The 12,292-nt window shown below is 41.9% G+C and overlaps 1 protein-coding gene across 19 annotated transcripts in view; it reads right to left on the bottom strand.

Annotated features, from left to right (window-relative positions):
* LOC135494256 (disks large homolog 4-like) overlaps positions 1–12,292 on the bottom strand; it is a 148,402-nt gene that overhangs the window by 104,376 nt on the left and 31,734 nt on the right. For all 19 annotated transcript variants that reach the window (XM_064782130.1, XM_064782125.1, XM_064782127.1 and 16 more), the window contains one exon: positions 5,797–5,979. In XM_064782130.1, the coding sequence (XP_064638200.1) occupies positions 5,797–5,979 (183 nt within the window). The remainder of the gene's footprint in view (positions 1–5,796; positions 5,980–12,292) is intronic.

Genomic DNA, 12,292 nt, shown 5'->3' with positions numbered 1-12,292 from the left:
TGATTGCAGAATGACTGACATATGCTTCAAGGAGGGGTTTTGGTTAGAGCGCAACAGAATATTTTGGCAGTGATGACCCTTTTTCGAAATTATTCAAGGACACTGCAACTGAGCCCAAATAGTCATTGGCTGGAGCAAAAGAAAACCAGCATCTATTCTTTGATCTGGCTTATAGCACCTGCTGCCTGGTGCAAAAAGACCAGATCTGGTGCAGAAGACCAGAGAGAGAACCACATCCTGCTGTGACTAAACCAATTTCAACCAAATACCCCAGTGGTATACTCATCATATTTCTGAATTTGAATGTAATTTTGTCACCACAAGGGCTACGACACACTCTTACACCATTGCAATATGACTAAAACTATATCCTCAGGAGATTCATATTGATACTCGAGTTCTTGCCGGGAAAGGATTTTATTGTGCGAAATGATGAAGCAATAATGATGTTGATTCATCGTGGGTATGTGAATTCATCCCTTGGGGAAGAAATCAGGACGTAGAGACGAAAATGACTGAAATTTTCATTCCGTTTGGGAAATCACTTCGATATAGAATTTGAAATGTGAACAGTTTGTTGGAATAGGATTCTGATCAGTGCGAGGTCTTCATACGACAAAGGCTCCTTTCTACAATGAAAATCACTGCTCATTCAAGGTTGTAAGTCTCTCATGTTGAAAGTCAAATTTGCAAGCCTCCAGCCTCATGAGGCTAAGAGTTACTTTTTTGATAGTCTGATATCAACCATGGTATAGTTTTCATCTGACTTAAAACTTAAACCCTGGTCTACCCATAAACTTTTCAGTAGACCTCAGATAAGCTACTAGTGGCACAACCTGACCATTTGCGACCGGTACCCATTTATACACCAGGCCAGTTAGACAAAGAGACTTGCCTAGAGTCTCACACTGACTGTGGGGATCGAACCAGGGAGTCTATTGGTCACTCGTCGAGTGTGCGAGCCAATAGACCACAGCAGCTCCTCAAATGGCTATCACATCCTGGGTATCCAATCCAGAGCCAATTACCCCAAAATACCAATTTCTTAGTCCTTGATTTGAGCCAAATGTCACTGGTTCTGTTGATAGGCGGTATCACAAAACCAATCACTTTGAAAGTTTATCCAAATGGCTATCACTTCCTGAGCCAATGTCGCTGATATCCCTCGACACCAAACCAATATCTCCACCACTTCCATAACAAAGTGCCCGTCTCAAAATACACCATACAAAATATGACAATATCCTCCAGTTGATTGAAGCAACTGGATGCAGGAGACTTCCCAGGGCGGGTAATTTTCTTGATGGTACAGCCACAGGTTTAAAGTATCAGCAGAAGGACCATGGGCTATACATAATGAACTGTGGTAAACCACGATTGGGGAGACACTGGTTGTAGATTGAAAATTCAAATTGATTTTGTGGATTTCTGAGTGACATGGCTGTATGGTGCTGAATTATGGTGAGAATTTGTTTTGATGTCATGGGGTGACCATCTTGAGGAGTCTCATTGCCTAGTGGTGAACACTGCTGGCTACCACGCAATAGGGCCTGGGTTCGATTCCGGTGGGCGGAACCCCAGATTGCATTTCTGGATGAAGCATCGTGGCTTTCAAGGACCTAAAATTCCTGGCTCTTTACAGTCCTTCGAAGGAGACATAAAACCAAGAATCCTTGTGTCTGGTGTCGGGCAAGCAAAAGACCCGAGCAAGTGAAAAATATGAGTAGCTTGCAAAGTCAAGACCAGAATGCTGGGATAAGATCACTTTGAGTAATTCTGTACGGCAAGGAACTGCTTCTTCATGAATTGAAAAATTCATCACTGTCACCTAACATTATTTTCCTGTCATTGATTACACCAAATTATTACCAAACATCACCACCTATCCGATGCGATATTTTAGAAAGAGCCGATAGTTTATATGTTTTATCGTCACCACTTGATCTGGGAATAGGGCCAGCGGTAATCTATGCAGATTGTTTCTTATAACCATGGTAATAATCTTGCCCAATCAGTTTGTTTTTGCTCCCTCTATGGTCACTTCATTACGCTTAATAACTTGTCGTGGTGTAATAACGCCACAGATGAATTCCTTGGGCGTAATGATGCAACATGCGTAATTTACTTTTTCTACCAATTTCCTTTGGGTGTTATTACGCTTTCTTTCTTTCAAAAGATGCTTGGGAAATTTCTGTCTCGTATGCAATGCAGAAGCTGTTGAGATGGTGTTGATGGAAAGAATTCCAAGTCCGCACAAACAAGTTCTTTCTCAAACAATTCTACGCCAATAGTGTGTGTCACCGGAGTCTCTCAAAATGGAGGCCAGCACAAGCAGGGTCGGTTAACAACATGAAATAATTCTGGTTCAGGTCATGTGTAGGAGGATAAATGCAAGTAAATAAATGTACGAGACCGTCTCTGTCAGAGTTTCTTGGGAGACTCTTCTACAGGGAGTTCTTCAGAAGTACACGACCCCACTGGGGACACCATTCCTAGACATCCTGTGGATCTCAGCCAATCTTCTTGCGATCATTCCCCGATTAGCTCCGTCCACCAGACTGAACCGAACAAGGATCAATATGCCATGGGAGGAATCGGGAATGGATCGGACCGATCTTCCCAAAGATAGATGACACTCGTGGGAATCAATACCAGCAGTAATTAGAATGCTTTCGCAACATGTTTAGGCAAGGAGAAGAGAAATTATGCAATTTTGCAATCTTCTGTCTTCCTTCAGGAATTCTGATGAACGTTTTTGTCCTTAATTTTTAACATTTTAACTGAACTTTGATGCCTTTCGAACCCACAACTGTTCCAATTCTTCCAATCTGCCACCATGCTTCCCTGGGAGTCTGGTGATTATTGATCATCCGCAAGTCACCTGACCTTGAAATTACTTCCCAATCAAGTGACCTCAGATGTTTTTCTCCACAAATGGGCACTACATGAGCCCATATGGAAACTTTCCAGCCATTTCCTGAGTCGGCACTTAGCGAGAAAGTGAAGGTAATTAAATTTACTGTTCGCTTCACCAATTAGTGCAAAGTAATTAGTTTGTCTTCGTGTCTGGTGACAGGAAAGATACATCAGCTTTGAAGTTGTTTGATCGCTACTCCCGAGATGAGGAAGCAGGATGGATGATTAAGGGCGGCTTTTAGAATGCTTCGAATGAAACTTACACATGTTGGATTTCTAACCAATGTCTCAAAGCCGATGAATGGTGGTGTTAGAACAGTCCTCGGCATAGACTGACTGAATTTTGCAGTCGCAGTTTCTGAATGAGTACTTCCCCAAGGATAATCCCCAAGACTGGACCTGGGTCCTATTGAGGGGTAGCCAGCAGAGTTAACCACTAGTCTATGAGTTTCCCCCATCTTATGGGTAAAGTAGGACTGATTTGGAATTGAACCTGGGACTTCTGAGGTAATAGGCGCTGATGTTTCCACTGCAGCTATCCCTCAGGCCAGGTTTGGTTTTGAATGCTCCTCAGGATGGCTGTTTAAATTTACCAGGGCAACTTCTCCAACCCTGCCAATCGAAGCTGCACAGATTACAGTTGCAGACGCCACAAACAACAACAACAAGTTGGTAGGATTCATCAAAGTCATCCATGAGACTCCTTCCTTCCAGTAACCATCACATATATATGAAACCACTAAAACATACTACCAGCCCTTCATTTGATGATCGAGGATCTAAGGATTTTACGCTCAACGACTCAGACAACGTCAACAATGTCCATCCCCTACACATGATCGATCAAAGTTAGGTACAATCATATCGCTCTCCTCAACAATGAACGCAACTTCCGGGCCAGTCATTGTTGCTCCGTTGCCACGGAAACATTATTTTTGGAACATATCGGGAGGTTAACCCCACATTCGTAAGTGAGGTCATTACTGTCACCATGAAACACAGCAAGGATTCGCTTTGCCATGTCATTGTAGAGGACAGATAGTTTCTTACTTACTGTTATGGTCCAAAAACACAATATTTGGTGACTTCTTGGGGGCATTCGCCCCCCCCCTAGCTACGCCCCACCCAAATTGACATGTTCGATGCTGTCATCGAATGCTACTTTAGAATAAGAACCACTTCCCCTTCTCCAAGACTATCCGATAAGGCCATTACCTACAAATTGCCCCAAGATTAAAATTTCCCCATTGATCCTTGATAATCCGAAGAGCCACCCCATTACATCCAAGAACATTAATTATCCATAATATATTCTTCATAACGTGTTTTTTCTCGATCTTAACGAGAAGAGCCAAAGTACCTGACATGCTGGTAATTACGGAAGTAAACTGTCACTGCACAGCTGCAAAAATCGTTTGCAAAACAACTTTTTTTTCACTAATAGGAGGATGACAGATGATTTCATGATTCTTTTATATAGGAATGTCAAGGCAGTACGGTTCAGACGTGAACTATTAAGAGGCAAAAACATGGAATAGCTACAATGATATGATGTGATGCATGGGATGGATAGGACTAACAGGCAAATCATGCCAGTCAGGGAGCACTGTTGTGGGGACACAAAATGAATGACTTATGTGGTCGGCCTTGATATTGCTGACATCTTGTCCTTCGTGATGTCAGATTCAACAGAGGCTGATGCTATTACTCAGCGAAGTTCAGGCAATTCACTGCAAGAGGTACTCATCTGGAAAGAAGCGAATCTGGAACAATACTACATCTGACCAGAGAGGTTACTGGCCAATCAGCTCCATTCTGCACCATGAATTTTCTGACCGTGGGGTTTGAACAAGGGTCCGAGCTGTCCGATCCACTAGTCCAAAGCAGCTCCTTTCAGCAAAGCTTTTAAAATTAGTATCAGTACCATGCCCTTCTTTATTCCTGGAAAAACTTTTCTTGGGCATAACCAGTTCAAATTTCAAAACAGCAGCACCCACTTCTGTCATGAGACAGAAAATAACCGATCCTTCATTTGTCAGATAACGCAGCGCTTTTCAAATAAATTCTGCAGTATAAGCAAACTGATTTCCTCGTAAATAACGCTTCAAATTCTCCCCGTTATGTCAAAAATGACATTTATCAAAATGGCATTTAATATTGTATTTTTATTAGAGTATAGATGCGACCATCTGATTGATAATCCGTGTCAGGCTGTACGGAGAAATCTATTGCGATAGTCAGGAACTAAAGCTGACATAGATAACACAATGACTTTGTTGAATGCAATGACCAGTGCTTCGAATACATCCGAAAAGCAGTTATATTCAACACCATCTCTATGTCCATCTATATGGCTCTGCTGAAACTAAAGACATCTATGGAACTGCATCTTATCATTGCCAAGCTGAAAACAGAGAATGTTGCATTCAAACTACTCGACTGCCATCTATAAAACTGACAAGCAAACCGTGGCAATATTCCTGAAAGGACTAACTGGTGACACACTAACTACACATAAAGAACAAATACCCTACTCAGGCGTAATTTGCCAGAATAAATAGCTGTGCTGCAGCATGACACTGTTACTTGGCTTTGCCTGGGCACGAATTTGGCAAATTTAAGAAACAATGTGGGCTGGGGCTACAATACCGAGGTCTGGAAGGTTGGGTAGCATCCCCAATAGCAGTTTAGGTTTCCCTTGAAATAGTAGCTTTTGTTCAAGGCCTAACGTTTCAGTACCGGAAGATTGTCTTTCAGGGCCTATAAACTTCTCATCACGTGAGGAAATGAACTATGACATGCGCAACTGTGGCCATCTATCCGATGAAAGTTACACCGGACTATAGGGCTCTTGAATCGACCGATGAACACTCTTCCTACCTCAGCTTCGTCCGTTTCAAAATCTTCCTCCGGCATGTTCATCGATGTCATCGGTATTGCGTTACTTAGCGCTGATATGGGGGTGGGTCGAATATAGTCGTCTCGGTGGATTGGATGAGCGGCTTTTTCCATGAGCTCTGGCGGAGGCGGTGGGAGGTCTTCGTCTGATACCAGGCGGTGTTTCTGAAAGATAGGAATGAGACGCATCAAGAACTTGTCACTGAGGCGGTGTTGAGCAGAACTATTTGAGGGCCCGGTTGTTCAAAAGAAGAAATACATTTTTAAAGATAACTTAACGTTAAAATTCCTAACTTGGCGTTAAGATAACGTCAAGTTTTATTTTGAGTTGTTCAAACAATATTAGCCTAACATTGGCGTTATCTTTAACGTTAGATTTAACTTACCTAAAACCCTAAGTTAAATCTAACGTTATCTTTAACTTGATTACCTATACCTACCATGGCAACTAACATCAGTGAACCAAGATGCAATATTTACTAACATTAGCGTTAGTTCACCCTAACGTTGTTTTGAACAACCCAAATTTAACGCCAAGTTAGCTAACGCCAAGTTTAAGGAATTTAACGTTGATATTTAACTTAACATCAATGAAATTTAACTTCTTTTGAACAACCGGGCTCTGATCTCTTTCTTAAATCCAAAAGTGTCCAAACCACCCAGCCACTCTGCCCTTAGCCCTCAGGTACACTTTCACATCTCGGCCAACTTTCAAACCACCCAGCCTCTAAGGGTTAAAGTGATACGTATGATTATCCCGTTTGTTTCCCATCAGATCAATTACTCCCCATTTTCCACATCATTTGTCTCATTGGTGCCTCATCAAATCATTGCCACGATGACTTCATCTCGCCTCAGCAAATTTCACTTCGTGTCGACTGTCATGATGATAATCTGCTGATTAACTGCCGTAATTATAATTAACTTATTACGGATGGAAAGGGCAGATTTGGGGACATTGGGACAGAAACAAGAGGCGCGAATCCAAGGGGGGCCCACCAGATGCACGTCCCCCCTATTTTGTGAAAAATCTTTGAAATTGACCATGAACTTTTGGAAACACACCAAGAAATTTGATGAGAAATGCACCACACACACCCTCTATGTCTAATCAACCTTCCCCTACTCGATCCAAGAGAGGTATTCGCTGGAGATGCCTCATCAAATCATTGCCACGATGACCTTATCTCGCCTCGGCAAACTTCAGGGCATGTCCACTGTCATGATGATAATCTACTGATTAATCACCATAATCATCATTAACTTATAGCTAACCTTGGTCAGCTTATGGACACTGCAAAAACAGGAGAGATAATCTCAGTATCTCCTGCTATCACCCACAGATAAAAGTTACTGAATCCACTGACATTCGATGTCCAATGCAACATCCTCACACACCAGGGTCATCCACTTGCTCCTCAACATTGCATGTACAATCACTTTTAAATGAGGTAGTCACCGAATGGAAAATACCAGAATGTTCAGAATGCAAAAGTATCAGCCTCTTTACACTTAAACACTGTTTCTTCTTATCGAGACCAGGTGGCAGCACCTCCAAATGAGATATCACTCCAGTTAGCCTGGTCTTCCCGAAGGGGTCGTACAGCGGCCAGGCATGTATATCCGAGCTCATCAGATGCATACGAAACGACCTAACGATAATTAATAGCGTCTTGCTTAATTACTTGCGCATGATGGCATTGGAGCAATAGTAATCGAGAGCCTAACAAGCTAGAGGTGTTGGCTTGCGTTGATTAGGAAGGATACGCGTGGTCGAGATTTAGTGCGGTGACACAGTTGTGAGGCTTTGAGGTGAAAACCGGATGAAGACCCCAATAAAACTGAACAACACAGCACACTCTGAAGTAGAAAGCCACTTACTAGAATTAAAGAGTCAACAAGAAACTTCATCAAATTTAACGATTCCTTACATCACATTAGTTCCTCTCTTAATTATTGAACGAGAAACTTAACGGATGACGGAGAGTCGTTTCTGTCTCTTGTGATTAATATTCGCGGCATCACTCCTCTCAAACTCGATCACGTGCTTCGAAATCTCTGAGGCTACGACATAAAGTACACGGAAATGTGTTCCATGGAATTGTGTACGCGATTAAATTTTAGGTTTGAAGGTTACATGTTCAAAACTTTAAGCCGCAGACCAAAGGGTACCATGTTCTAAATTTCATGCAGCGCCAATGCTGACTTGTGTAATTGAATCTTTTAGGAGCATCGGCGTAAGTCCCAAGAGACTCTAACCGAACAGATGACAGAGAGTCATTTGTGTCTGTTGTGATTAGTATTTACAACCTCACTCCTCCAGACTCAGTCATTTTCTGAGCCTCAGACTCTGAATGACGTATATATGAAGGCCACATGGTACTTCTTACTGGTTTATTGGCCTGGCGACTCCTTCCTCCGCCATAAGGAGAGTCCAATGCAAGCTAATCATGTTTTCATTTGGTGAGAGTCTTCAGTTTTTCCCCTTGCATACCGGTAGGTACCAGGAACAACGAACCTCCGGTTTTATTCACGTCACATTCGAAGAAAGAAGGAAACAGCGGTGATCCTTCCGAGAGTCTAACCTATAGGACATATAGCTGCACTCAATTTTCCAACATCATTGAAGCTTCTGCGCAAGCGATCCACTGGTCTTTTGACGCAGAATATTTTCTCAATTAGTAGCAGAGATGATCCCTCGACAACAATGACTGTCAAAAACCCAATTAGTTTTTCCCACGGGTTTAACTACGTAACGCATCGACGAAATACCGTATTTCACTATTTTTAATTACGACGTCTTATGTTAATCGAGCACATCTCTTTCCAGAATGAGGAAGATGCAATGTGACTTTTCATTGATGATTGTCACATCGAAGTACACTCTCCACACTGCCTTGATGATATTCAGGCATAATCTCTCTGCCAATATTTGCTTCCATGATGGAGATGTCATTCCGACCCTGCCACACATTTCGGTCAAAGCCAGTTCCCACTCAAAACGACCATTCTCGATTCCCTTTGCATTCTACAACATTCTCCCAAACCAAATAGGACAGTTAATGATGAGTTATTCCACGTTTCCATGGTATTTTGAATTACTAGTTAGCCAAAATAACCCCATTAGATATTGCGGTTAGGTCCATTCACCATCGCGCCTGATCCCACATCATAAATTTGCATGCTCATAACTTATTTTATGACATTTCTGTCCATTTCATATTTGCGCCCTGCGTTGGCCTCTAATGGTCAATTGGAAACTCCAAATTACCTCCTTCTGAACAGCACTAGCTATACATGCTTGGCTTGCATTGGAACTAACTTTTTCCCCCTTGTCCGTCATTAAAGGCATTCAAGTATGTTGGTCAACCATGACTATCTCCTTTGTCCCTCCACCATAAGGCCTATTTTCCCCTTATGACATCACTATTTCGGACACTCAGCACCCCATTTCTGGAAAGGTACATCAGCATTTCATATCACGTATAATACACAAGACCACACTTATGTTGAGATAGGATTGACAAATCATGTTCCTAATAGAGAGGTCTCCTGTTTACTTTGGGCAAATTGAACTACCGATTTTGCAACAAAACTGATATCGCAGCTATAAGGTTATAAGTACAGTAGAACAGAGGTATCCACTTAAGGTGGTTCCACGGCAAACTACTTTTCCCTTCATTGTACATTTCGAGAGGGTGTCCACACTAACAGAGATGTCCGCTAAGGGAGGTTTGACGCTAATGCTATCAGGAACTGAATCTATGTACTATCCTATTGACGCTGATATTATCTCGAAGAAGATGGTAAATTCATTTCAGTTGGTCCGTCCGAGTAAATATTGGTCATTGATTACGTTCCGGCTTCATAATCTGCTGAGGGGCCGTCATTGGTCTTTTCTGAGGAGATTTAGTTTAGCTTATCAAATCTCTCCAAGAAAATGTCACGGTCAAGGTCAAACAAGTCACACACATCTTCTTATAACTGTGTACCATTCGACTGAAAATACTGTCTTGTCACGCGTTTGTGCACTGATGCTAAATTACAAACATTACATTGGTTCGTACAAATTCATTTTGGTGAATGATTGTGCTCTTCCCTAAAAAATCTGCAAAGGCAGCCACACCATGTCATTTTGGAGATTTAGTTAAGCTTATCAATTCATCAGGAAAAAGGTCAAATTTCAATTTCAATAGGTCCCGATGCCATTTTTACACCCCCCCCCTCCCGAATCCTGCTAAAATAAGGGCTGACAATTCTTTGGTCCATCCCAGCGTCCCGAAAAAACCCATCCCCCTCTTCTACTTTGCTCCACACCACCAAATCAACATCATCAACGCCAGAAGGGAAACAACACAATAACGGTCACTCGTTTGTTAGTAATTCAATATTCTCTTCAGAACACGACACACAACTTCCAACGCAAAAATTATAATTTCATGAATACGATACAAGCCAATTATATAGCCAATTTAGCGCATTTTGTTGCTGACAACAGTCGAGTCCTTGCCACTTGTGGTTTGCAATTTGCGATAAAGGGTCTGAAATGTTTTCAAAGGGAGCGAGGAATGAGACAGTTTTATGGGTTGGCTTTGAACCTGGCGTGTGCGCCTCGGGAACCTATACCGGGCAGAGGGAGATTAAAGGGGCAATCAGCATGGTGGGGTGATCCAATCACGAGAGTGAAAGGGATGGAGTTTTGCCCTCTGTGGAATCTGTTGCTTCTACGACTGATACAGAAAATATGACTGAGAGTTCCCGCTGCACGAATGAGCGATTATTGTCACCCTGACCTGCAATCACGATCGCATGCGACAAAAAATCTCCTATTTGTAGTGGTCATTGTATAGGTGTCTGCAACAGGCATCGGTCATCGCTGCAAACTGCGACGGACGTCAAATTTGTTAGACTTTATCACAGCATACTGCACACAGCATTACAGAGAACATTCTTTGGGGTGAAATCAGTGAGTTCACTGTCAGGATAAGCCAGACGAATCTGCAAGAACCCATGAATAATTTATTTCATCTGTCTAGTGCTAGTACAGTCTATTAGTTCCAAATACAAACTCGTGTCAAAAAAATATAATCATGTTGGTCAACTGGCATGTTTAACGACAACAATGTAACGCTGCTTAGAATCATCATGACCTCATTAACATTTCCTGACATGATTTGTTCGATTATGTTTTGTATCATATATTCGATGTCGCACTAACGATCGAATAATCGCATCAATTACACCACCTTCTGTACAAAGTGGAAACTACTGTCCATGACAAAGCACCATCTTCTTAGATTACATTATCAACATTTCCGTCGACAATAGGGCGTCAATCATAAAATCGATGTCGAACTAACGACATAGAAATCACATTCAATTACTGATATTTCGATCGGCCGAACAGACGGACTGATTCTCGATCTCTATCAAATCAAATTTCTCCCTCTATCAGGGGCATTGACTAAAGAGTTCATGGTTCGTTACTCGACAAAGACGACAGATCGATGGTTGCTGCTTTATAATTTACTCATTGCGAGACAAGACCACAATTGATTTTTTAAGCCTTTTAGCAGTTAAATTGTCAATGTTTGACTGCGACGCATCAAATACTGCGTGCGGTTGTGAATCTGAAATTTAGATTATGTTATTCCGGAGAGTCAGGCAAGTAAATGGTGAAAAATAAACTGGTAGTTGACCACGGAAATTTTTTGATAATCGACAAATTAGACAGACTTTGATATTTCCACTCTTTTCAGCCAACTGGCAGAAAAAACTCAAAACACGCCCCCTATTACCCTATTAGCAAAATTCGAAATTAATTTTTTCATTAAATAATTTCTTTATATCTGTAGACTTGCCACAGCAAATATTTTTTCAATACCTCTCGAAATATGTACTCGAGAGTTAAAAACATGCACTCGTCTAATTGATAGGCCTCGACCCTCCAACCTATGAATATTCATTAGTGGTCTTGTCTCTTACAAGCAATCTTAGCAATTTTTTTGAACCTGTGCCTCCTAGCAGATTACCAGATCACCAGTGCAAACAAGGTGATTTACTCTCCTGATCAAGCTCTAGGGCTCTGGATGGACCAGAAGAGAACCTAATGCTGTGTGAGGGATATAGGATCCAGTTCCATCCTGCTGCAGTGCATTAGGAAAGTACCCCTTAAATAAGACAACAATGGGGTATGATGGTACAGAATTGGGAGTACGATGACACCATCCAGTTCAAGGACTGTCAAAGTAGAAGAGAAGAGAAAGCTGCTGCGAGGGTAAAAGATCATATTTCATCCTTCAGGGCAATATAAAAGCGCCGTAGATGAAAGGATACTGATGATGTCAGGACAAGCGCAAGTATAGGAAAGAATCTGTCAAGACCCGGTCTAAGGGCTTTACAATCGAAAGAAAATATATACTGCGAGGGTGGATATGTGATCGTGTTCCATACTCCTATGTAAAATGAAATCCCCCGG

This window comes from Lineus longissimus, chromosome 10, assembly GCF_910592395.1.
Source record: "Lineus longissimus chromosome 10, tnLinLong1.2, whole genome shotgun sequence".
Taxonomy (NCBI): Eukaryota; Metazoa; Nemertea; class Pilidiophora; order Heteronemertea; family Lineidae; genus Lineus; species Lineus longissimus.
This window is presented reverse-complemented; position numbering and strand designations above follow the sequence as displayed.